The sequence below is a fragment of the Brachycentrus maculatus genome, unplaced genomic scaffold (assembly GCF_059751285.1).
Source record: "Brachycentrus maculatus isolate JH-2025_06_01 unplaced genomic scaffold, ASM5975128v1 h1tg000145l, whole genome shotgun sequence".
Lineage (NCBI taxonomy): Eukaryota > Metazoa > Arthropoda > Insecta > Trichoptera > Brachycentridae > Brachycentrus > Brachycentrus maculatus.
The window spans coordinates 125440-151191 of NW_028280898.1; the positions used below are offsets into that span (position 1 = coordinate 125440).

The 25752-nt window shown below is 35.2% G+C and overlaps 1 protein-coding gene across 1 annotated transcript; it reads right to left on the reverse strand.

Annotated features, from left to right (window-relative positions):
* Positions 1-3190: 3190 nt before the first annotated feature.
* On the reverse strand, positions 3191-24993 carry sax (type I BMP receptor saxophone). Its single transcript, XM_088260975.1, has 13 exons — positions 24914-24993; positions 24472-24616; positions 19138-19207; positions 17860-17969; positions 17651-17775; positions 15766-15892; positions 11194-11413; positions 10828-11013; positions 9638-9784; positions 8822-9009; positions 7685-7779; positions 7223-7353; positions 3191-6156 (listed from the first exon to the last, which is right to left on the reverse strand). The coding sequence occupies exons 1-13, from the start codon at positions 24972-24974 to the stop codon at positions 6004-6006; spliced, it is 1758 nt and encodes a 585-aa protein (XP_088117101.1). The 5' UTR covers positions 24975-24993; the 3' UTR covers positions 3191-6003.
* Between the last annotated feature and the right edge of the window lie 759 nt (positions 24994-25752).

Sequence of the window (25752 nt, forward strand, 5' to 3'; positions counted from 1 at the left end):
CAATGTTTTTATATGAATATTATATACCAATCTCTTTGCTAAGGCCTTAACTATATGTATATAATTATCAAATCCCGCCGCCAGCGGTACGCAGGCGTAAAAAATACCCATCTGTAATGTATTAATATGGGACTATCATAAAACGTACGATGATAGGAAAAAAAATTTGCTAAAAACATTTTAATAATAAATGCAACATGTTTTTTGAGAACTTTATACAAAATACGAACATAAAATATCACTAAAAAATTAAGACACATGCTAGCTGTCACTACATTCTTTACATGGGTTGCCTCAGTGTTACCTACAGATTGGATATCCGTCGTAAATTTTACAAATGTCGCGTAATCTAGGGTGGAAAAAGTCTTTATTTGATTGCCGAAAAACAACTCATCAGGAATAATTATGTTTCAACAATAAGGTTCGCCCGTACTCTAAAAGAGAGGTTGAGAATATACCCAATTTTGTCTGTGAATATATTAAGATAAACTGAACATTTATCTCTGAATCAGTTCTTTCAACCAGGTTTATCAGACTTATACAATATAAGAGATCCTATTACCACTGTAGTTTGAGCAAATTAATGAATCCGAGACCTCTAAATCACAATCAAAAGAACCTAACTAACAATTCCGCATAGTAAATCAATTTGATCAAAATAAATATGGGTGATTTTCGCTCTATTTATTTAATATCACCCTGGACAAGTACAAGAAGCGCACGGCTGATCACCTTGCCTTCATGCAATTAACAATCACAATAACACTGCGTCGCTACGATGAAGTGCCCTATGCACCATTGGTTGTAGATAAGGATTAAAAGAAAAAAAAGAAAATCAATTCAAATTACTTTACAGTTAAGCGTTTTATTCAAAACCTAAAGAAAATATAGACAAATCCTCATTTTCCTTCACTCCATAATGATCCAAACAAAATTTTATAATATTTCGACTAGGTGAAAAAAATGTTTATGTATTATTTTAATGTAAAAAAAAATGGATGTTCAGAGCCTTTAGTATATTCATAATGCCTGCCATCATTTTATTGTCATGAATTTTTCAGAGGAAATCTTGCTAAGTCTATTTTAGAGGCTTCTATGCAGTTAGAAAGAAAAGATACTGAATGACAGTACAAAAAACACATTGGATTTTTCTTCTTACTCCTATTCACACCCAATGGTGCGTAGGGCACTGAAATATATTGCCGCAGTGTTATCTTGATATGCTGATTTTTTAAATTGACATAAAGAAACACAATGAAGTGTTCAGCATGACCCTCACTAGCATTATCGCAAATATTTCAACTGTACCACTTCATTTCAAAGTCAGCCATATTCTCACATTACATTTTTTTTTAAATTTACTTCATTTTCTAAAGAAGAACATACTTTTTTTCCAACATATACGAATTTATTAAATGGGCAAAATTCTATTGAATAGTAAGTGAATGAGGCAATTTTGGATGTGGATACTTTTAAAATCTAAGGACACTATTGTAAAGTATATTTTAAAGGCAAGATAATAAAATCAATTATTAATGTTAATTAACTATTTAAATTATTAATAAATTAACTGAAGATATTTAAATGTTTCATTAATTGATTCGGCAGTTGCTTTATGGTAATATTAATCCATTTTTAATTTCAATTCCGCTTGATAAATATTACTTTTTCTTAAATTCTATTATGACATGTCGCTCACTCCTTTCAAGAACGTCATAAATCAAAAATCGTCAGTTTTCAGTTATGCATGTTTTCGGAATGCTCAAAATATCCCAGCAAAAGAGGCATATTTTCAACATGATATTTACCCGCTACAGGGCAGAAAATGTTGTTTTTGCATTTTGAAGAAAAGGTATTTTTTAATTATTTTTTTAAGTATACTAAATATTTTTCAAATGGAGAAAAAACCTTCAGGTTTTACCTGAAAAGATCTGTTGCATGGCATAAAGTTCAATAAGTGGCTTGATATTTATTTTTAATACATTGTGTTATATTTTTTAACTTTAAAAATGATCTCCTGAAAAATCAAGTTTTTTGATTTGTGACGTTCTTGAAAGGAGTGAGCGATGTGTTTCAATTCTTTCCGCATCACTTTGAGATCGTTCCGCATCATATGGTGTTTGAAAATAATGCGGAATTCATCGAAACATGTGTCACAATAGAATGTAAGATATAGTGGTATTTGCCAAGTCAAAATGTATGGTAATAAGATCTGATATTGACATTTATTAATAATTATAATGTACATAATAACATTAAGGGGGGGATTAATAAATATGACACTATATAAGGACAAAATTATATGTATATTAAGGTGGGTAAAGATAGTTTTGGGGTTTATTTTAGACTTTGGGTATAATTTTAACTTTTTTTTAAAATATACATATGGCAATAAATCAATATACGTAAGAAAATGATTATTTTGAAATATAAAAAATTACATATGTTGAATTTAAAAAAATCAAAAGTCAGATTATTATTTTGGAGCATTTTTTAAATTAGATGTTATATAAATAATAATAAAAATAAATTAAAGATATGCAGAAAAGTCTGTTGAATAAAATTGCTACTAAAATTTTTCCATAATTTAAAAAATATTATTATAAAATTCTGGTGTGCCTGATTTTTTGAAAAAGCTCAATAATTCTAAATTCCAAAAATTTTTTTTCTTAAAATTCAAAAAACAAGAATGATTTAAGTACAAAAATTGGAATAATACATTTGTATTTTCAAAATTTAATTGCCAATTTGACTAACTTCTTTTGTTATTTGTAAAAGTTTCATCAATTTATTTCTCTTATATTTAAAATGGGTCAAAAAAGCCAAAATAGAGAAGTTTCAAAGTCATTACAAGAGGCCTACATCCGGCAGTGAAGAGAAGACGGCTGATAAAGAAAGAAAGAAAATATTTAAAATTATTGAGCCTTTATTATTTTGAATAATCTGTCCGCCTCCGTAGTGTAATGGTCAGCACGCTCGGCTACCGTTCTGGAGGTCCCGGGTTTGATTCCCAAGGGGGGTAAAATAAATATAAGTGATTTTTTCACTGTCATATTTATTCAATATTACCCTGGACTGGTACCTACCTGAAGCGGAGGGCTGATCACCTTTCCTTCATGTGTAAACGATCAAGATAACACTGCGTTTATATGACGTAGTGCCCTATGCACCATTGGGGTGCGGATAGGGGTTTTATTTTTTATTTTTATTTATTTTGAATACATGTCATATATTTTTAAATTCAGCCATTTCAATCTCCAATAAACTTCGATAGCGGGTCATTAAAAATACTGAACTGGACATCAAAACATTTTTAAAAATACTTAAAAACCATTTCAAGAAAGTTCATAAATGTGTCCATTTTAGTACAAATTTTGAATTTTAAATTTGATATTGAAATTGATTGCAGATGGAGTAAGCAAAACTGAGAAGAACAAAATTATACTATAGCCACCAAAGTACTATATTTTTTTTTATGAAACGAAGATATTACAAATGTTACAATAAATTTATATTTCATTAGAAAATAAATCTCAAAATTAAGAATTAGTCAGTAAAATGTTCAGAAATAAACACCAAAAAATCATTCTCATTAGTTATAATCACAAGTATAATCAAATATCAATATTTAATCATGAACCGTGAACATTTTCATCCAGATTTCATTCAACCGTCAATAATAAATGTCGTTGATGTATTAATTTTTAAATCAAGCACTAAGTTGTATTTTACTAAAAAAAAAACACATAAAAATTAATATTGTGACAATTCGCCCACTCCTTTCAAGAACGTCATAAATCAAAAAACTTGATTTTTAAGGAGAACGTTTTTAAAGTTTAAAAATATCATACAATGTATTAAAAATAAATATCAAGCCACTTATCGAACTTTTTACTGTGCAACAGATCTTATTAGCTAAAACCTTGAGGTTTTTTTACCATTTGAAAAATATTTAGGATATTTAAAAAAATAATCAAACGATACCTTTTCTTCAAAATGTAAAAACAACACTTTCTGCCCTGTAGCAGGTAAATATAATGTTTAAAATATGCCGCTTTTACTGGAATATAGTACATTTTCTGGGCATTCCGAAAACATGCGCAACTGAAAATTGATGATTTTTGATTTATGACGTTCTTGAAAGGAGTGAGCGAATTGTTTCGCCTAGTTATGGTATTTTCAGACGAATATTTGAAAATGCCATGACTAGGCTAATCCGGATGAGCAAATGTTGACAGTATATAGATGGCATTGACGTATTTTATAAATCTATCTAAAACAATTCATTCATATAACTAACAACAAAACAATATCCTTTGCCACGTCAATCGAGAATACTTTATGTAAAATTACGCTTAGATTAACTTATATATTAATTAAGTTGCCAATTTTTTCCCTCACATTCATTACAAAAATACACATCGTTGCATCTGTTTCTGATTTTTTTTAAACATGTCTAAATTCAATATAAATCAGGTTTTAATAGAATTAAAGATATCAAACATAATATTTTTATACTGATAGAATGCAAAGGCGAACACATTCGCTGCTGTGTTTTATATTGTAATATGTATATGTACATGTATTATTAAAAAAAAAATAATAATGAATCTGAATTTAAGGGTCATAGACAATAAATAACGATTTAGAAGAAAAAACTTTGTAAGACTGAACCATTTAAAAAAAGAATTTTCAGCTGCATAGCCGCCCATAGATAAGGTATGGATAACACCAGAGATAAAGATTATCTGAGTTAAAGTGTCACAGACAATAAATAACGATTGAGAAGAAAAAAACCTTGTAAATTATTGACTGGACCATTTAAAAAAAGACTTAACTTGTCAGGTACTTGCCACCATAGACAAAATATGGATGACCCCAGAGATACAGATTGCCTACAATAAAAAAATTGTCAATGAGAAATTACAAATATCAATTGATGGCGTAAACAATTTGTCCTATTGTTAGCCATATTGATAATCTCATAATGACATTTTGAGCAAGAAACATACTCTTAAAAATTATATAATACAATAAAAAAACCTTTTATTTCGATACTTTCTTCAGATAAGCCTAAGAAGGCTGTGTTTGAAAATAAGAATCAAATTGTGGCAGAGTAGGGTCTGACAACGAAACCTACAACACCAACCATGGGACAACACAATCAGCGAATGTGTTACCAATTTCGTTATTTCCAGAGATGAATGTCCCACAATAATTTCTTAGCTAAAAATACATTGAGTCTTTCCAATCTTTATACACAAATACTGGATTTATAGTATCAAGATAATGTAGGTATCTAAACAGAGACGAAGAAGCTATATTGATAAGAGATTTCAGAATGTGGGAGCTCTTGTGTGTCCCTTGTCATACAAAATATACTTCTTTCTTCTTCTAACCGTTATCCGCACCCCAATGGTGCATAGGGCACTGCATCGTATAGAAACAGTGTTATCTTGATTGTTAAATACACAAAGGAAAGGTGATCAGCCTTCCGCTTCAGGTACCAGTCCAGGGTCATATCAAATAAATATTAGACTGAAAAATCACTAATATTTATTTCGACCCTCTTGGGAATCGAACTTGGGACCTCCAGCATGGTAGCCTAGCGCGCTAACCACTACACTATGGAGGGGGATAACAAAATATACAGCAGTTTAAAAATCAAAGAGAAATATGGATTTAAATCATGGGCAGTGATGAATTTTACACAGAGCATAAAGTGATCACATAAACCAGCCCTAGACTTCTATATTTCATTCCGAAAGAACTTCTCTGTCTCTGTTTAGATGTCTATAATTAGATACTTAAAGATTCACTTCGGTGCGGTTTTTTCCAGTTTTCCAATTTTTAAACTCTCCATTACAAACGAGTATAAACAGCACTTATCCGACACTAAACCGGCCGATGACACGTCGCACTAACTAGTGTACCTCACGACGGCCGGGCGAAGCAAACGGCCAACATTGTCCTTGAAACTAGGTTGTCGGTAGCGACGGCCGGTCATACGCAGACCTCGGCGTCCGAGTTGAAGTTGACCGTGTTGTCGGCTGCGGCGAGCTTCTCCAGCGTCTTGCGGACCCTCAGGATGGGCAACCGCACCGAGGGGTTCTGGTGCCAGCACTCGCGCATCAGCTTGCTCATGCCCGACAACGTCTGGAACACAAGTATTTTGAAAATCACTATCAAAGACACGGTTTGGGCGTGTGAATCGAATGAGTGAAGAAAGAATATTGTTTCTTGAATGTTTTTCGCACATACTTTGTGGCACATTTTATAAACTTTATTAAATACATATTAAATAAAATTAAATAAATAAAACAAATTAAAAAAACTAAATTAAAACACAGTGGTTTAATTATTGTTTCGGCATTAACTTTGTGGTAAGACATGTTACAATGATTAAAGAAAACACTTGTTTTTTACCACTTGAGTTTTATTATTACACCTTGTTCCATATAAAGGCCAAATTATGAATTATCTTGAAAATTTAGAAATCCAAAAAAACCTGAATTCTAATAATAATTTATTAAATAATATATTGTTTCAAAATTCTTCACCTTTGCTTTCCATTTTTCCTATGTTTTCAAACTCCGCCCCTTGACTAACCCCTTCCCCTTACTTTCCCCTCTCCTTATTTATAGAACAATTTTATATTTTATATTTTAGTTAGTATACAGACCTGAATGATGGAAGTTTAACTTCTGAAACATGTAGTCTATAATAAAACTCAAGTGGTAAAAAACAAGTGTTTTCTTCAATCATTGTAACAGTGGTTTAATTTTATAAAAGAATATTGTATTCTTGGCTAACTAACTAACCAACTAACCATCACGCCGCTTCCCTGCAGGGGTAGGCAGAGAGAATAGAACGCCACACCACTCTGTCTTTGCAAACATTCTTCGCCTCTTCCACGTTCATGGATCTCCTCATACATACCCGCCGATTGTTACGACTCCTAACCTGACCACTTTCAAGTATTTGGCATACCTGTTCGTGCCATGTTTATATACGAATAAATAAAACCTAAAATAAAATGTGTACCCACACACAGGCCATGCCTTTGTGGGATCTTTTTTTTTGTGTTAATATCATTTTTTATACTTGTAAATATAATATATTGTGAAATGCAAAAGAATTAAAAATTTGCAAATGCAAAGGTTTCCTATGCTACGTAGTAACGCAGTGAAACAAGAAAGATAGGTATGGAAAGACTGCTTACCACGTCGCTGGACCATCGGTTGGAGAGCGACGGCCTCATTCCGTCCGTACAGACTACCTTCTTCATGTCCTCGAACGAGGGATCCGAAGGCACCACGTCGAAGAAAGGGGGCTTGTATTCCTCCGCTATACCTGAAAATGAACGCACATCAGGATGCTCAGCTAAGTATTTACTAAGAAAATATCAATGTTGAATGAGATTTGATGGTAATGATCAGTTTGATGAGTTATTTTCCACATTTAAGTTTTGCAATTATACATTTAAATATATCAGTAAAACTTTATTTGAAAGTTTCAATTTTGAGAGCAAGGAAAAATAGTCATTCGGAGTGAAGTGTTGCGATCAATATAAAAATTAGTTAATAGCAATTTCAATTTTTTTTTTTATCTGTTGCAATATTTCATCCCTTTTGATTTTAAATTACAATGACTCTCACCATATGAGGAAAATGTGGTGACTTACCATTCCACATTGTTCTCCTACAAACTTCCCACATGACGAGTCCCAGCGCGTACACATCGCATCTCTTGAAGGACTCAAAGCATTCCATGTTTATACTGAAACGAAAACATGGATATATCAACTATTAATCTATATTTCATCATACACATAATAACAATAATGTGCCCTCACGAAAAAATATCTCTATGCTGCTTAAACATGGACTATAAATGCAGCAGAAAGGAGAAAAATTTACACTTTCAAAATGTGGTGTTGGAGGCGCATGCTCCATGGACAGCTAGGCGCACTAACAAGTCCATTAGTCAGGAGTTACACTCGGAAGGTTTGACTCTGGCCAGTGTCTGTACACGACGGATTCTTCAGTTCTTTGGACACGTTGCGCGTGGTTATGAAGAAAACCTGGAATGACTAGTTGTGATCGGTGGCATGGAGGGGAAGAGGAGAGGATGATTCCCCACACGTAACCAATCAAGTTAACCCTTTCAGGACAACTGATAACTGCTGCTAACCATAAATTTAAAATAAATTGTCTAAGTGCCTACAGGTTTCTAGTTAAAACCATAGTGCAATATGTGTTGCCTATGTAACAGAAATAATGCTTGTATAGATTTCATGGTATCATTGTCTTGGAGCTTATTTCAGACGATTTATTGTGGCGATGTGCACATGTCGGGATATTTATAGATTATCTGTATCTTAGTTTATCAATTTTGTAATGTTATTGAACAAAATAAACAAAACGACAAGTGAGTTATAGTCATTAAAATACTAAAAATAAGTAGTGTTATATATTTCACCTCATTTTTTCAAGAATAAATTCTTTTTTTTACACTTTATAAAACATGGTCTTTGTTGCTTTGTTGCTACCAGGCACACAATGTGTATTTTTAATTTTGTTGAGGGATAAATATTGTATCAATCTGTGTGCACAATTTTCAGTTGCTGTATACACTTATTTGAAAATAATTTCTAGAAATAAAAATGTGCTAAGTAAAATATTTTTTAGTCTGTCCTCAAAGGGTTAAGGTAGTTGGAGCGCTACGTGTAGCGCAGTCAAGGGATGACTGGAGAAGAGTCATTGCTTCCACAAGGTAATGATGACTAGGCGGAGAAGAACATGATGCAGTTGCGGGTTACCTCTCGTCCAGCAGCTCGGGGCTCATGTAGCGCTTGGTGCCAACGCGAGGGTTGGGAGCCATGTCCAGCCGCCCGGTGGCCTGCACGTGCGTGACGGCGAGCCCGAAGTCGGCGATCACGCACTCCCCGTTCACCTTCACTAGGATGTTCTTGGTCTTGATGTCGCGGTGAGCTATCGCCGGCTTACCCTGAAACCAACCCAACGGTTTTAACACATTGTTGTCGGGACATATCGCTCACTCTTTTCAACAATGTCATTTATAAAAAATTGACAATTTTCATTTGTGCATGTTTTCGGAATGCCCAGAAAATGTATTATTATATCCCAGCAAAAGCGGCATATTTTTAACTTAACATTTACCCGCTACAGGGCAGAAAGTGTTGTTTGTGCATTTTGAAGAAAAGGTATTGTTTAATTATTTTTTTAAATATACTAAATATTTTTCAAATGGAGAAAAGACTTTCGGGTTTTACCTAATAAGATCTGTAGCACAGTAAAAAGTTCGATAAGTGGCTTGATATTTATTTTTAATACATTGTATTATATTTTAAAACTTTAAAAACGTTATCTTGAAAAATCAAGTTTTTTGATTTATGACGTTCTTGAAAGGAGTGAGCGATATATATGCATATGTATATAGTCACATTATCTATTCCAAATAGGTTACTAAAGTAGGGCGCCGTGACAAAATACTAAACTTGGAAGTGCGCCGCAGGCTGAGAAAGATTGGGAACCCCTGGACTATACGAATGCTCGCATGACGAAATGACTCAGTCAGTCTCCACCATAACATATACATAGAGTGGCGCACTCACCTGCGTCCCGAATATCTCGGTGTGGAGATGCACGAGGCCGTTGGCGGTGGACAGGCAGATGGCCATCATCTGGTGGTGGGTGAGGGTGCTCCGGTTCAGGTGGTCGTACAGCGAGCCCAGCGCGTGGTAGTGCGTTATCAGCCACAGCTGCGCAATTGGAAAATTTAGAAAAATATAAGAAAATAATGCCACTATAGTGCAGTTCATTGATTCAAATATTAATGAAAATAAATAGGTCTTAATCATCGTCTGCTTTGAAATGAAATGAATATCTTAATATTTGTTTTAACCATAAATTTACTCATTTTAAAGTTGAATTTGAATTTGTTGAAGTGTAAAGCTAACCGCAAGCGTAAATAATTTAATGATTAAGTCCTCCATCTCAATAACTCCTGGTAGTCTTAATGCAAGTACTTGGGTTAATGGCGGTGGTTTATTGAAACCCGCTCGAGTGGAAGAGGCGAAGAATGTTTCCAAAGACAGAGTGGTGTGGCGTTCTATTCTCTCTGCCTACCCCTGCGGAGAAGCGGCGTGATGGTTAGTTAGTTTAGTTAGTTTTAGTTAGGTCTGCCTCCGTAGTTTAATTGGTCAGCACGCTCGGTCACCATTCTGGAGATCCCGGGTTCGATTCCCAGGGGGGGTCAGATAAATATAAGAGATTTTTTTCTCTCAAATATTAATTTAATTACCCTGGACTGGTACCTGAAGCGAAAGGCTGTTAACCTTTCCTTCATGTGTTAACGATCAAGATAACATTGCGTTTATATGATGAAATGCCTTATGCACCATTGGGGTGTGGATAATGGTTCGAAGAAAAAGGAGAAGAAAGACATAAAATAAAAATAACAAAGTTACCACACTAACTGCGGGCGGATTCGCGCTCATAATAGAGATAAACATCTCTGAAAAGAAGTGATAACATTTAACCATACTGTATACATCGATATGCGATCAAAAGATGCCGCAAAAGTCATAAAAAGTCGTAAAAATAACTTACACGCAGTTTACAATAAGTCGAGTGATAAAGTAAAATTACCCTTCCCGCCCAACATCACCAGTCGAGTGAAACGATAAAATTACCCTTCCCACAGATAGTGTGTTAATGACTGATCAATGAATAATATCATTGTCAGATAGTCTGGCAAAGGTCCGATTCCCTATCACTAGGAGAGATGGCGGATGCATGTTACCTGAGTGCATCCATGGCGGGAGGTCATGTCGCTGCCGATGTAGCCGAGGATGGAGTCGTGGCGCAGCAGCACGGTGCTGTAGATCTCCGTCTCCCTGCGCCAGGAGGCCTCGTCCCGCGAGAAGAATATCTTCACGGCCACGCTGTCCGCGTGCCACTGCCCGCGCCACACCTCTCCGTACCGACCCTGCACACATTCCAACACAAAACGCAACGTTCAAATCAGCAAAGAGGAAAATTATGCTAAATCAATTGTTTTAATTGATTTGAAAAATATATATATATATCGTAGTCGTACAGGAAAAAGTGACCAACTAACAAAACGTAAAATGTTCGGAAGAATGAGAAAGGGTTGATAAGCGATTACCTTCCCGACGCACTCGGCCAGCGCTATCTGGCGCGCCAGGGTCCTCTGCACCAGCAGGGGCAGGCCGCTGCCGCTGCCCGAGGTGAGGGAGCGCTCCAGATAGCGGCGCAGCGTGGAGTCGCCCGCCGCCGTGGCCTTCAGCAGCTGCTGCTGGGGCGCCTCCTCCGGGCTGGAGCGCTGCAGCGACAGCTTGCGGATGGCCTCCCGCGACGACTTGGACCTGAACAACCATCGACCGTCTCTAAACTTTACATTCTGTTTCATATACTTCATATTGAAATCAAACACTGATTTTTAGAGTCTACTAAATTATATTTTATTATTAACACATTGTAGTCGGGCGCTTCAAACAATAGACTCTAGCCTATAGCGGACGCTTTTCGCAATTAGCGCAAAAATATGTAGGCGGGTAGCTACTGCTACTACCAAGTTGGCAACACTGAATTATACGAATTCGCCACGGAGATTCCCGAGCGGATTCAACAAAAGCGGCCAACCGAAGCACGAAAACCAAGATTCGCCTGCATCGCGTGATTTCTGAAGGACGTATATTTTAGCTTCATATTTTAATTCAAAGTTCCATAATCAATCAGATAAATTATAATAGTTAATATCAATAGTAATTACAGTGTAAGAATTTATATCAATAAACAAACTGTAAGTAAGCACATAGCTTTCTTAAAATTTACACAATTTATAAACCAAATAATATTTTCGATTGAAATTTTCAAAGAAATCGTATTCGATCATCAAAAATAAATTATAATCATAATTTTCAATTAAGCATTCTGTATTTCACAATTTTAGAAGCATTGTAAACTCAAAAAAATAGTCTTCCCCTCTGAGGTATCATTCCCTTTACAATGCTAATATATTCAAATAATAAAAAACCAAACAGTAAACAAAACAGTGCGAGCGGTATGAAAAATAGTGAAATGACTCAAACTAAACTGGAGATTGAGATCGCATAAAAACTCTAGATTTCTGGCGAAGCCTTTACAAGTGACACTCTAGCCAATCCGGACAAGGCATCTCAAATAACGTCAACAGACTGTCGCCTAGCACCCAGGTAGCAGATTACCCTTCAACGCGTTTTATTTCACGCTGATAACAAACCCGTATATTGCCGTTTCCCGCTGATAACCGACAGTCGACAAAAACGGCATTTGCCGTGTCTCGCAGTTGACCGACAGTCTGCGAAAAACGGCAAATGCCGTGTCCCGACGACAACGTGTTAAGAGCATATAAAAATATAATTTGTGACATTTTTTAGCCTTGTTATGGCATTTTGAAACTTCTTCTTCTTACCCTTTTCCGCACCCAATGGTGCATAAGGCACTACATTGTGTTGACACAGTGTTATCTTAATCAATACTTAAATGAAAGCAAGGTGATCACTCCTACTCTTCAGGAACCAGTCCAGGATAATATGAAATAAATATTACAGTATAAAATCACAAATATTTCTTTTCAACCCCCCCTGGGAATCGAGCCCGGGACCTCCAGCATGGTAGCTTAACACGCTAACCATTACACCGCGGTGGCTGACGTTAGACTACTGCCATAATAAATGCCATAACAAGACGAAACAATTGTCACAAATTTTATTTTTATGTGAACGAATTTTTGTCAGGTATGAATACAACAAACGTTGTTTTCGTAATTTTGTAGAAAAGAAGGTGATTTTTTTTGCCCGTGTCTCAGAAAATAACCCGAGAGTAGGGTGGTTAAGGACTATATTTTGTATATTAAAAGCATTCATAACTTTGTAGTATGGTCATATAACACTCTCCTTATCATTCATTGTTCACTTTGTGTAAAACAACATTTTTATAAATAAAATACAGTAGAATCGCGATATAACGAAATCCAAGGGAACAAAAAATATTAATTCGTAATAACGAATTCCCACATATAACGAATTTTTTTAAATCATACTTAGTATGTATATGTTGCGCGCCGTTGCAAAAAATGTTGCGCGGCTTTTCAAAAAGATCGCAAGTTCTGCAAACAAAGGAGAAGGGGGCCATAGGGAACTGAATATCTACATATTTTCACTAGTTTTCTTATTAACCTTACGGTGATAAAAGTGCCGCGGGAATCGATGATACTCGTATGTATTTTGTACACAATATGAGAATGTGATTTTAAAACAGGAAAAACGTAAATATTCATAGTTGCTTTTACTGGCCATATTTAAAGTTGAAATATAACAATTTTGTAATGTTGGGTCTGGTAAATATGCATCTGAAAATGAGAATAATAACATCAAATATAATAATAATAATATCACAAGTAGCCGCCAAAGCCGGGAACGAGAATGGCTTGCGCGCTACTGACGGCCAGTGTTGTCAGACGTCAAAGAGTAGTTTTCGATATTGAGATTGCGAAATTACGAAATTGCGAAATTACGAGACGGCGAAAAAAATTTTTTTTCCAAAATTTACGCGATGAATTTTTTTTCGCCGTCGCTAAAAATTTCCTAAAATCCGTTAAAATTCCGTTATAATCCTTCAAATTCCGTTTGATCTCTTTATTCCTTCAAAATCCGTATAAAACGGACAAATTCGTATTTGTCCAAATTGTCCGTCATATTTAATATTCCTAGTTGCTTTTATTGGCCATATTTAAAGTTTAAATAAAACAATTTTGTAATGTTGGGTCTGGTAAATGTTATTCATAATGTCATTCATTTGCAGCGACGGAAATAAATAATTTGTAAAAAAATCGGGAATCAAATCTTAACATAAAATCGTAAAAATACACAAACGTTTCTGTGTTTGCGCGTGTGGCGTGCTTTGTAAGTATGCGTGCATGTCGTACGTCGTAACACGTTACTCCGCTAGTCCAATAGTGTGCAGATTGTCTTACCCGACACTACGCCCCACTTAGGGCGCTTGTCCACTACCCGAAATTCCGTGTAATTTTACTGTCCGGCACGTCAGTTAGCGTTTTAAAATGACGATTGGCTTGGATTGGCTTGTGCTTTTGTCCATCTTTCTTCGGATCGGAGCTCTTGATCGGTGCGTGAACACGTTGCGCGTAAATTCGATCGTAAAATCGTCGTTTTAAAACGCAAACTGACGTGTCGGACGGACGGTAAAATTATTCCGTGTAGTGGACAAATGCCCTTACGATGTAGATAAAAGACGGATGCAATTTGAGGATTATTATTGTCAACAGAATCATTTCATTGAGATAAAAAGATGGATTGTAATTTGAGAATTATTATTGTCTACCATTGAGATAAGCAGGTGGACTGATTATGGGAGAGAATATACTTGAGAATATTTATGGCCTACAGAAATAATTTCATTGAAATAAGAAGAGAGATTATAACTACTTCGCCTACTTTCAAAATCCGCCAGATCCATATAAGTCGATTTTACAAAAAAAATCCAAATTCTCCGGATAACATTTATGTTTCAAAGATTTGTCTATCTTTATATAAAATATTTTAAAATAGAGAATTTTCTCATTTTTTTGGAAAGTTTTTCAGTACTCAAAAAAAAACACGAGACACAAATCGATAATGACGTCATCTTAACTTTTGACCTATCTCCGCTCTCTGATTGACGGATATGGGTCAGAAGGCAAGTTTCATGAATATATCGGAATTTGAAATACAACGCTGTTTTTAAGTATTTTTTAGCGGGGTTTTCAAGTATTTAAAAATTTTGAACAATAAAAACCACAACTGGCATTCCGATAGAGTATTTATTTTAAAATCTTATAAAACTGGATCTAGCGAATTTTGAAAGTAGGCGACACAACTAAAGAATTATTATTGCTAAAGTAAATCATTTCACTGACTCATTGACTCTAATTACTAATTACTCAAGCTGATGGGATATTGTATTGAATTACTTTTAAAAATCGCCATAAAACCATCCGCATGCGGCGGCGCGGCTTGAATAATTTTATCTTAATATTTTTTATTTCCGCGCGGCGCCGCGGCGGCGCGGCTTTGAAATATTTTTATCATAACATTTTTTATTTGTTATAAATTTACTTAAATGTATTGGCACTTTTTCGTACGGGACAAAAGTGATTTTGTTGTACATAATAACGGGATTTCGTTATATAAATGCATTTTTGTATGAAAAATTAGTTTTAGGGAATAAATTTGGTTTTTTTTTTCGATATACGTCATTTTTCGATATATCGCGATTACTTATATCGCGATTCTACTGTAATATAATATTTTTATAAATGTAATAAAAGTTTGTCCGCCTCCGTAGAGTAATGATCAGCACGCTCGGCAACCGTTCTGGAGGTCCCGGGTTCAATTCCCAGGGGGGGGGGTCAAATAAATAAAAGTAATATTTCACTATAACATTTATTCAATATTACCCTGGACTGGTACCTGAAGCGGAGGGCCGATCACCTTTCCTTCATGAGTAAACGATCAAGATAACACTGCGTTTATATGAAGCAGTGCCCTATGCACCATAGGGGTGCGGATAAGGGTTATTATTTATATTATTATTAATAAAAGTTTATAAATAAAAGTGGTATTACACATAGTGTACAATGAATGATATGGAGTGTTTTTTTTGGTTAAGGACTCACCGCTTGGACCTCTTCATGAGGAAGGTGGCGAAACACACCAGCAGAGAGAAGAGCAGGATGGACGACACCGCTATGAACACCCAGACCTTCCACGAGTTGACGTGCATCACCCAGTGGATCTCCGATTCTGGAATCAAAATTTTGTCTTAGGGGCTACTCTCGATCTACCGCATTTCAAAGCAGTTGAAACATTTACACCGTGCTGTATAATCATGTCATTTTGACAACATTCTGAGTGTGTCCAAATACTCATCCACAAATCTCTTTTTTTTTTAAACCATCATCTGCACCCGATGGTGCATAGGGCACTGCATCAGATAAACGCAGTGTTTCTTGATCGTTAACACATGAAGGAAAGGTGATCAGCCTTCCGCTTCAGGTACCAGTCCAGGGTAATAATAAATAAATATTAGAGTGAAAAAATCACAAATATTTATTTGACCCCCCCTGGGAATCGAACCCGGGACCTCCAGTACGGTAGCTAATCATTACACCACAGAGACGGACAAATATCTATTTTAGGCGGAGTATCTCTACTTGGGAGTTAATTTTAGACCAGACCATTTTTGATACTTTTCTCTGACCGGTTTCAACAAGAACCTTCGAATGTTGGAATGGGGAAAGCTTTTATTTGCACTTTATTTACCAACGAATTTTCGAAAGACTTACCTTAAAAACCAAGCAATTTTATACTAATAGTAAAAATGCACGCAATTAACAAATACATTCTTAATTTCTGTATCAATAGTTCCATTATTATGGTTTTTATTATATTAACAACCAAAAGCAGACTAGTCGGGTTTTCGCTGTCAACCGTAAACGACCAAACACCGATCAGTGGATTTTTCTAACCTAACCTAACCTAACCTAACCTAACCTAACCTAACCTAACCTAACCTACGTACTGGAAAATATTCTCACAATTATGTCCATCACTATATCGATTTCAAATTTCAAGTATCAATTTAAAAGCGATTTACTTAGGAGTTATTTTTAACATTTTTGACATATCGCTCACTCCTTTCAAGAACGTCATAAATCAAAAAACTTGATTTTTCAGGAGAACGTTTTTTTAAACGAAAGTTTAAAAATATAATACAATCTATTAAAAATAAATATCAAGCCACTTATTGAACTTTTTACTGTGCAACAGATCTTTTTAGGTAAAACCTGAAGGTTTTTTCTCCATTTGAAAAATATTTAGTGTATTTAAAAAAAAAAATTAAACTATACCTTTTCTTCAAAATGCAAAAACCATACTTTCTGCCCTGTAGCGGGTAAAAATAATGTTAAAAATATGCCACTTTTGCTCGGATAAAGTACATTTTCTGGGCATTCCAAAAACATGCACAACTGAAAATTGTCGATTTTTGATTTATGACGTTCTTGAAAGGAGTGAGCAATATCAACATATCGTAGTCGTTCAGGAGAAAATGACCGACTAATAAAACGTAAAATGTTCAGGAGGGCCATTTAAATCACTTTTGCTTGGCAAGAAAGTAAGCATCAATGCAGTTAGTCATTTTTAAAAAGTCAATACATTATACTTCCAAGTTTAAAATCCTTCGGGATTTTTTAAGGGCAATACTTAGCTAGTAAGATATCAAATAGTCAATGATCAGGTTTTTGTTAAAAATGCACTTGGCCACTTTCTCCTGTATGACTACGATATATACATATCGTAGTCATACAGGAGAAAGTGACCAAGTACATTTTTTACAAAAACATTGACTACTTGATATCTTACTAGCTTAATATTGCCCTAAAAAGAATTCCAAGCGATTTTAAACTTGGAAGTATAATTTATTGACCTGTTTAAAATGACTAAATGCATTGGTATTTATTTTCTTTGACTACGATATGGATGAGAAGAATATGGATATACCTCTGTATATGATGGGCGGAAGCTCAGGGAAGTCTCCGTCGTTGCACATGTCTCCGGAGCAGCAGGTGATGTTGAACTGCCCCGCCGTGTGGCGCTTGCGGTGCCCCCGGAACAGGGCCATGTTCCTAAACATGCCAAATTGATTGCTCGGTCAGATGGAGAAAGAGTGCCATCTATGGTAAAATTACGCAAAGCGAAGGGACACTTACACACTGGGTCCGTGGGGCGGACAGTTTATGTCCAGCTGGTCCAGGCTGGTGGTGCACCCTCTGGAATATCTCTCCTCCCCGTTAGAGTCCCGAACGTGAGACTTCCAGCACTGCAAGATACCAAATATTCGTTATCAACTTATAATACTTATTGTATTCGTATTGGGTAATATATCCAAAATAAAACAAGGTTTGTTGAATTGAATTATTAAATATGTTAATACATGACGCGTTTTGTCTTCTTAGGACATTATCAAACACTTGAGTGTTTGATAATGTCCTAAGAAGACGAAACGCGTCACGTATTAACACATACATAAATAAATGTAGAATTCAATTCAACAAACCTTGTTTTATTTTGGATATATTACCCAACAATACAATATAGTTCTACCAACTGTCTGCAGTTACAATAAATAAATATTGTATTCTTACTTGCTACCTTTTTACTTTTTCATCTTTTTTTTGTTTTTAAGTTTTTAATTTTATTTAAGAAAAAATCAAATAAAATAAATTGTTTTCTGATAGTCAAGTATTTTTTGTATTTTATATTAACACTATTATTGTAGTTCTACTTATAATACCTATTGTATTCTTGTCAGTGCCTTTACTATGACCTAAATTATAATGTATACACACACTAAGGCCATGCCTTTGTGGGATCTTTTTTTGTATTTATATTTTATTCATATTTTTTTGTATTTGAATTTACGCCATGTTTGTATAATGCAAAAGAATTTAAATTAAAGAAAAAATAATAATAACTAAATAGGGTCATTCCATGGTCGCTGACCTAACATTTCGCACCACCTTTTGTATATATCATTAGTTCTAAAACCTACAACCTGAGGATGAGGAGAGCTGACCCCGAGAGTCTACAAAGGCGACAAGTTGGGATGGAGCCAGGAAGAAGATTAGAAGTGGATTAAATTGACTAACTAACTAACTAACCATCACGCTGCTTCTCCGCAGAGTTAGGCAAAGAGATAAGAGCGCCATACCACCCTGTCTTTGCAAACATTCTTCGCCTCTTCCATATTCATGCATCTCCTCATATATACTCGCCGATTATTTCGACTCCTGACCCGGCCGCTTTCAAGTATTTGACATACCTGATTGTGCCAAGTTTTACTCGGTCTTCCTCTGCTTCTTTTTCCAACTACATTCGTCTCATACACTTGTTTAACCGTTCTTTCCTAACTCATACGTTCCACATGTCCAAACCATCTCAACACACCTTTCTCAATTTTATTGATAATGATTCCACTAAAAACTCACATTTATTGCATTCTTGCATGTTTCCGTGCCCCCCGTACAGTCCGGGGGTTCGCATAGATGACATTTGTACCTGCAATAAAAAGATGGATCATTTTTACAATTTAAATAAAAATAAATATAAAAACAAAAAAAATCATTTCCAGCGGATTATTTTCAGGCTGGAACAACTTGCCAATCTCAGTTATCCACTCAACTAAGGTCACAACAGTTTGAAAACGTATTAGATGATTTTTTTTTTATATAAAGGGTTTTTTTTTTTTTTGAGGTGTACAAATTCAAATTTCCAGCATTAAATTGATGGTGGCATCCACCATTGTGTCTGTCATGTTGAAACCATGACAGACACAACGGCGAAACATGTTGTGTCATCTTGTTGAAACCACAGCTATGTCACATCAATGCCATTCAACTGAGGTACTATTTTACCAAAAATGTGCCCCATCGGTGGACAATTTTTTTTATTTTTTTTAAACATAAATTGTATTCATTTATTTAAATCACAATTTTAAACATATTATATATATTTTTTTATATTTTGCAAAGACCTACCAAGCCACCTAGTGTGTATTGTCGGTGGAGTTCTTTTTTAATACATTTTATATTGTTTTTAACCATTTTAACCTAATGTACATACAAAAAAGAGAAAAATTAAGAATATAAATAATTTACAATTTTCATAAAATTAACTCTTGATCATTTACCCATTCCTTTATTTTGCCTTTGTTCCACATTTTATTTTGACCTCTAACATCCGTCGGCAACAAATTAAAAATGTTCGGAACGATATATTGCAATGTAAGACTCCCATACTTATTGTTTTTTCTTGGGACTATCAAACCTTCGTTGTGTGTAAATCGTGTTTCATGGTTGTGTACTAAAAGATTTCGATATTTTTGTCTAGTTGAAAAAGAGAACCAAGCTGAATATATTTTTGGCCCATTCACCAAACTTACAATGGTCATTCAGTATATTCGAGGTGAAATTTCAAAACGCACTGACTACAAATCAACTGTCAACGGTCAAATTGATAGACTGTGGAAACAATGTTGCCTGTTTAAAAACCAAACCTCTAAAAAAAACACCTATAAATTTTAATAATAATAATAATAATAATAAACCCTTATCCGCACCCCAATGGTGCATAGGGCACTGCGTCATATAAACGCAGTGTTATCTTGATCGTTCACACATGAAGGAAAGGTGATCAGCCCTCCGCTTCAGGTACCAGTCCAGGGTAATATTGAATAAATATTAGAGTGAAAAAATCACTTATATTTATTTTACCCCCCTTGGGAATCGAACCCGGGACCTCCAGAACGGTAGCCGAGCGTGCTGACCATTACACTACGGAGGCGGACTAAATTTTAATCTAATAATAAACCTATAAATAGGTCTAAATAGCAACTGTTACTTTTTCGGTTAGCTGATTCGTCGTTCACTTTGTGTAATATCACTTCAAAATTTATATAATTTTTTTAAGTGGTATTACACAAAGTGAATGATGAATGATAAGGAGAGTGTTAGTAATAATATACCTTCGCTTCTTGTTGTTTTTCTTTGATTTTCCCATTTTTTAAATTATTTATTCAATATCTTCAATAATGAAATAAAACTTGATATAAATATAATATAATATACTAAAAATTATAGTACTTGAGTATGGTGTTGCCTCTCTAATGGAGCAACTACTCTTTTTATTTGTTGAACTTTTTAAAAACACACAGTTGTCACTCTTTACACGGGTAACTCAATACTGGTATAATAATTCTTACCAGAGGATATTGTTTATAATAATCTTTTTTTCAGGGCTAGCAAACGATTCCTTATAAAAATTATTTGTAATAGTGCCATATCATCACTTTTGGGGTAAAAACTGATAAAAAAATAAATAAACACAATCTTTTTTAATCTAATCCACACCCAACGGCGTATTGGGCACCACATCTAGACGACTCGAGTGAAGGAGCTTGAGGTAACGACATTACGGCAAGGAAATAGTCAGAATAAGTCAGGTTGTGGCCCCGTGGATAGTATCGCAGACTATGGTCAGAGTTTCTGGACTCAAACCCATTTTCCTGAGCTAGGAGTGTATGTCAACACAGAAGAGTGTGGCATTCCATCCTCTATGCCTACCCCTGAAGGGAAACGCCACGATTCTAGCAGTAATAGTAGTATTAATCCATTCAAACCCTCATTCAAACGCAATGGTGCATAGGGCACTGTATCATATAAACGCAGTGTTATCTTGATCGTTAACACACGAAAGAACCGTGATTAGCCCTCCGCTTCAGGTCCCAGTCCAGGGTAATATTGAATAAATATTACAATGAAAAAATCATCTATATTAATTTGACCTCCCCCCTGGGAATCGAACCCCGGACCACCAGTATAACAGCCAAGCGTGCTGACCATTACACTACGGAGGCAGACAAAAAAATTACGGTAAGAACAAAAAAGCATCTACGGCTGTGTAAATTTGTCACCTGAACAAGTTATTGACGACCCCTGAAATCCGCCGCAATTTAAGCCCAATTTATAATCTATTATCTTATAAAGAAGAGTGTGCTTTCAATTCCATGTACTTGCGGCAACACCAGTTTGAGTTAGTGAGACCAAAAACATGCAGATGATAGACAATTACACTGTCCCAAACAATTGTTGTCATATTATTTATTGACATCTCATCAAAGATGAAGAAGAATATGGAAGTCTGGGCATTTACGGGGCTGACGACCGTCATAGGCTGGTTTAAGTGATCACTTTACACACGTGTAACATTCACCAATTCTACCCATTATTGACAACCACACTACTCAAATTCTTGGAAGTTCTACATATATGAACCAATTTAGAAACCTTGTTCTTGAATCACTAGAACTTCACTAGAGACATCTATTGGTGAGATGTAAAGAAGCTTTTTACTAAGCAGAAACTCTTATATTAGTATGTGAGGTCCAAACCCTGGATTATAATCACACACATAAGAAACGCCAGAAAATACCATTTTCATTTTTATTATTAAGCCTTTAATTTGACCAGATAATTTATTTCCAACATTTTGAGTGTGTCCAAATACTTGTTCACAAAATCTGGATTATCTCCAATTACAGGAGTTATTTTCATATTTGAAAATATAAATATGAAAATAACTCCTGTAACTGGAGATAATCCAGATTTTCTGAACAAGTATTCCGACACACTCAAAATGTTGTATATAAGTTATTTTTCACTCAAATATTTATTCAATATTACCCTGGACTGGTGCCTGAAGTGGATTTACCTTTCCTTCCTGTGTTGACAATCGAGATAACACTGCATTTATATGATACAGTGCCCTATGCACCATCGGGTGCGAATAAGGGTTTGATAGAAAAATGATAGAGGGTACCAAATAAAAGAGGGGACGATGGAGGGAATAAACGCCAGAGGACGCCCACACCGCCAATACCTAAGCGACTTATACCAAGACATGGGCTGCTCCACGTATGAGGAGCTGAAGAGGACTCCCAAAAATAGGCGAGAATGGCGAAAGAGATGTCAACTGTTGCCACAGACCAATCCGCAGGATTGAGACAGAAAGAGAAAAGTATTCTCGTGCTAGATTAGCAATTGTTGTCCTTATACTCTACGATAAACTTGGGTGGATTTTCCCGTGCCTTTGATAAGAATAAACATAAAGAAATGGGTCAGTCAACGAGTCAATATTGTAAAAGTTGTAAAATTAGTTTTCATATTTTTTTATAAAATAAAAATAAAATTAATTAAATTAAAAGTCAGTATGGGGTAGAACAATGAACCACAACTCAACTGTGTATACTGCTTCATGAGAGATCAAAAATAAGAAATTAATATCATTAAAAAAAATCTAGTATCATCAGTGTTCTTACCTTTTCCGCATTCGCCTCCGTCTTAAATGTAGCAAGAAAATAAATACATGTTTTTAAATAATATGTCGCTCACTCCTTTCAAGAACATCATAAATCAAAAATCGTCTATTTTCAGTTATGCATGTTTTCAGAATGCACAGAAAATGTACCATATCCCAGCAAAAGAGGCATATTTTATCTAAATATTTACCCGCTACAGGGCAGAAAGTGTTGTTTTTGCATTTTGAAGAATAGGTATTGTTTAATTATTTTGTTAAATATACTTAATATTTTTTAAATGGAGAAAAAGCCTTCAGGTTTTACCTAATAAGATATATTGCACAGTAAAAAGTTCAGTAAGTGGCTTGATATTTATTTTCAATACATTATATTATATTTTTAAACTTTAAAAACGTTCTCCTGAAAAATCAAGTATTTTGATTTATGACGTTCTTGAAAGGAGTGAGCGATGTGTGTACTTATTTCGGAACATCAAATATATTCAAAACATTTTCACTGGTAAGCTTGATCTCCCAAACTGTTGCTGTATACAACATATAAACCTTTTTTGTAACTTTCGTAAAACCACTATATCACTACAAAATTTGATTATAATAGGATATATAGTGAATTTTAAACAAAGTTATTCAAAACTAACTAATTGAACATCGTGCCACTTCTCCATAGGAGTAGGAAGAGAGAATATAACGCCACACTATTCTGTCCTTGCAAACATTCTTCGCCTCTTGCACATTCATGACTCTCTTTATACATACCCACCAATTATTCCCACACCTCACCTGTACACTTTCAAGTATTCGAAGTACTAGATCATGCCGAGTTTTCCTCGACATTCCTCTACTCCTATTCCTAACTTTATTCATCTCATAAATTTGTTTTACTCACTCATTCGTTTTGCATGTCCGAACCATTTCAACACACTTTTAAATATCTATTTTCTTCTTCTTCTTCATCTTGTTGTAGGCCTTGTGGCCTGTTTTTAAGAGGGAGGTTATCGACATTGCAGGAGGCTACTCCTGCGATGTTGATTCCCAGCTATTGACCCATCTCTTTGGTGGTCTGCCTGGAGTCGGCTACCATGGGGTTGGCCGTACAGTGCGATGTGGGGGGGATACTTGAATGGTTCCATTCTCCTCACATTACCCATACCATTGTCTCCTTCGTTGCCTTCCCCACCTAACGACATCTTCGATCTTGCATATTTCATTGATCCTGGCGTTTCTTATTCTATCTCGAAGACTCTTGCCTGATATGCTTCTTAGAGTCTTCATTTCTGACACTCTAAGCGCGTATTTATCTATTTTAATATTCGAGAATAAGTAGGTTTTAGGACAGGTAAAATAGTGGTTAGAAATCAATTTTCCGAGAAACAAACAGTTTGCAAGCAGTGGTAGTTGGAAAGTGGCATAATGGACATAAATGGATAGGAGTGGAAATCCTGATTTACCTTGGGTGGTTTATGACGTTGGAGGCGCTCAGTTGAGCATCCAGAAACTTCTGGTGATAGGCAATTTCTTTCGGCGAGGAATCCTGAGAGTTTGTAGACACATCGTCATCTAAATCTTCTTTTAATCTCCCAGTTTGGTAGCCTCCTAAAAAACGATACATGTCAAAACTTTGTTTCACCGCAGCACTAACCAAACACCGAATGCTCAATAAGCATCCACCACACAGTTTAAATTATTAATTCACCATAACACACCGTTTGAAAATGACATATTCAACATGTAACAATAATAAATGTAGCATTTGTTGATTAACAAAACAACTGTGTATTGGATACTGGCATCGCTAACTTAGGGGTAAAAACAGGTGGAAGTCTAATTTTTTTAAATTATGAAAAAACGAAAATATGATTTTAAGCGTAAAACTTCAAATAATATGAATACCTTGGCAAGATTTTATGAGAAATAATATAATTAAACATCGCACAGTTCTGACGGCCGCCATTGTATACCATAACAATAGACAATAAACTACCCGAGTCAAGGTAGAGATTTATTTTCTATTTTTAAACATTTACTTGTCTATGCTACTACATAACTACACTCTATAACTACAAAGCTACAAAATAATTTTATGGCATCAATTTGAGACTTTACATTGAGTCAGTTACTGAAGTCAGAACTTAAAGTCAGTGAGGAAAATGAATTCTCGAAAACGGCAGTTTCTTATAAGTCAATTACTTCACGATTCACGAATATGTTAGAAGAATAGATAAATTTATCTAAAAATAAACTAATTTGGACAAGAAAATGAATAAACGATACCGCGGGTAAAATATAACATTGGACAACGTTGAGTCAGCGACTGACCAACTACTGATTTAGGTGTATAGACGCCAGTACCTTTGATACAGATGGCGGGGGGAGCACACTGACTTTAAAATAAACATCGGGAATACTGAAGTCAGCACTGGTGTGACTGCGCTAAAGTGACTTGAATTTTTTTTACGATAGCAGTACTGGGTCAGCACTGAGTTGCCTTGTGTTTGATGTCAGTTACTCACTCAATGTAAATCTAGCCTAACGTCCAAGTGACTGAAATCTAGCTTCGGCTTATGCAACACCGCTTATCATGGTCCTGCTTAGTCTTCAACTTCATAAGTTTTAAAGCTTATACCAACTCGTGATTGGATTTACTCTTTATCATAATTCATGAGTGACAATTTTAGGCTCTATATTATAAAACATCCGCTACTAGCAGAACTGATTTCATATACGTAGAT

What these genes read in the sequence shown, in the direction of transcription:
- sax (XM_088260975.1), bottom strand. Translation starts at nt 24,974, where the DNA reads ATGGCGGCCGTCAGAACTGTGCGATGTTTAATTATATTATTTCTCATA. An exon ending in CATGCAAGAATGCAATAAAT is followed by an intron (nt 17,970 to 19,137) that starts GTGAGTTTTTAG and finishes GGTATCTTGCAG; the next exon opens with TGCTGGAAGTCTCACGTTCG. An exon ending in TGGCCGAGTGCGTCGGGAAG is followed by an intron (nt 11,014 to 11,193) that starts GTAATCGCTTAT and finishes GAATGTGTGCAG; the next exon opens with GGTCGGTACGGAGAGGTGTG.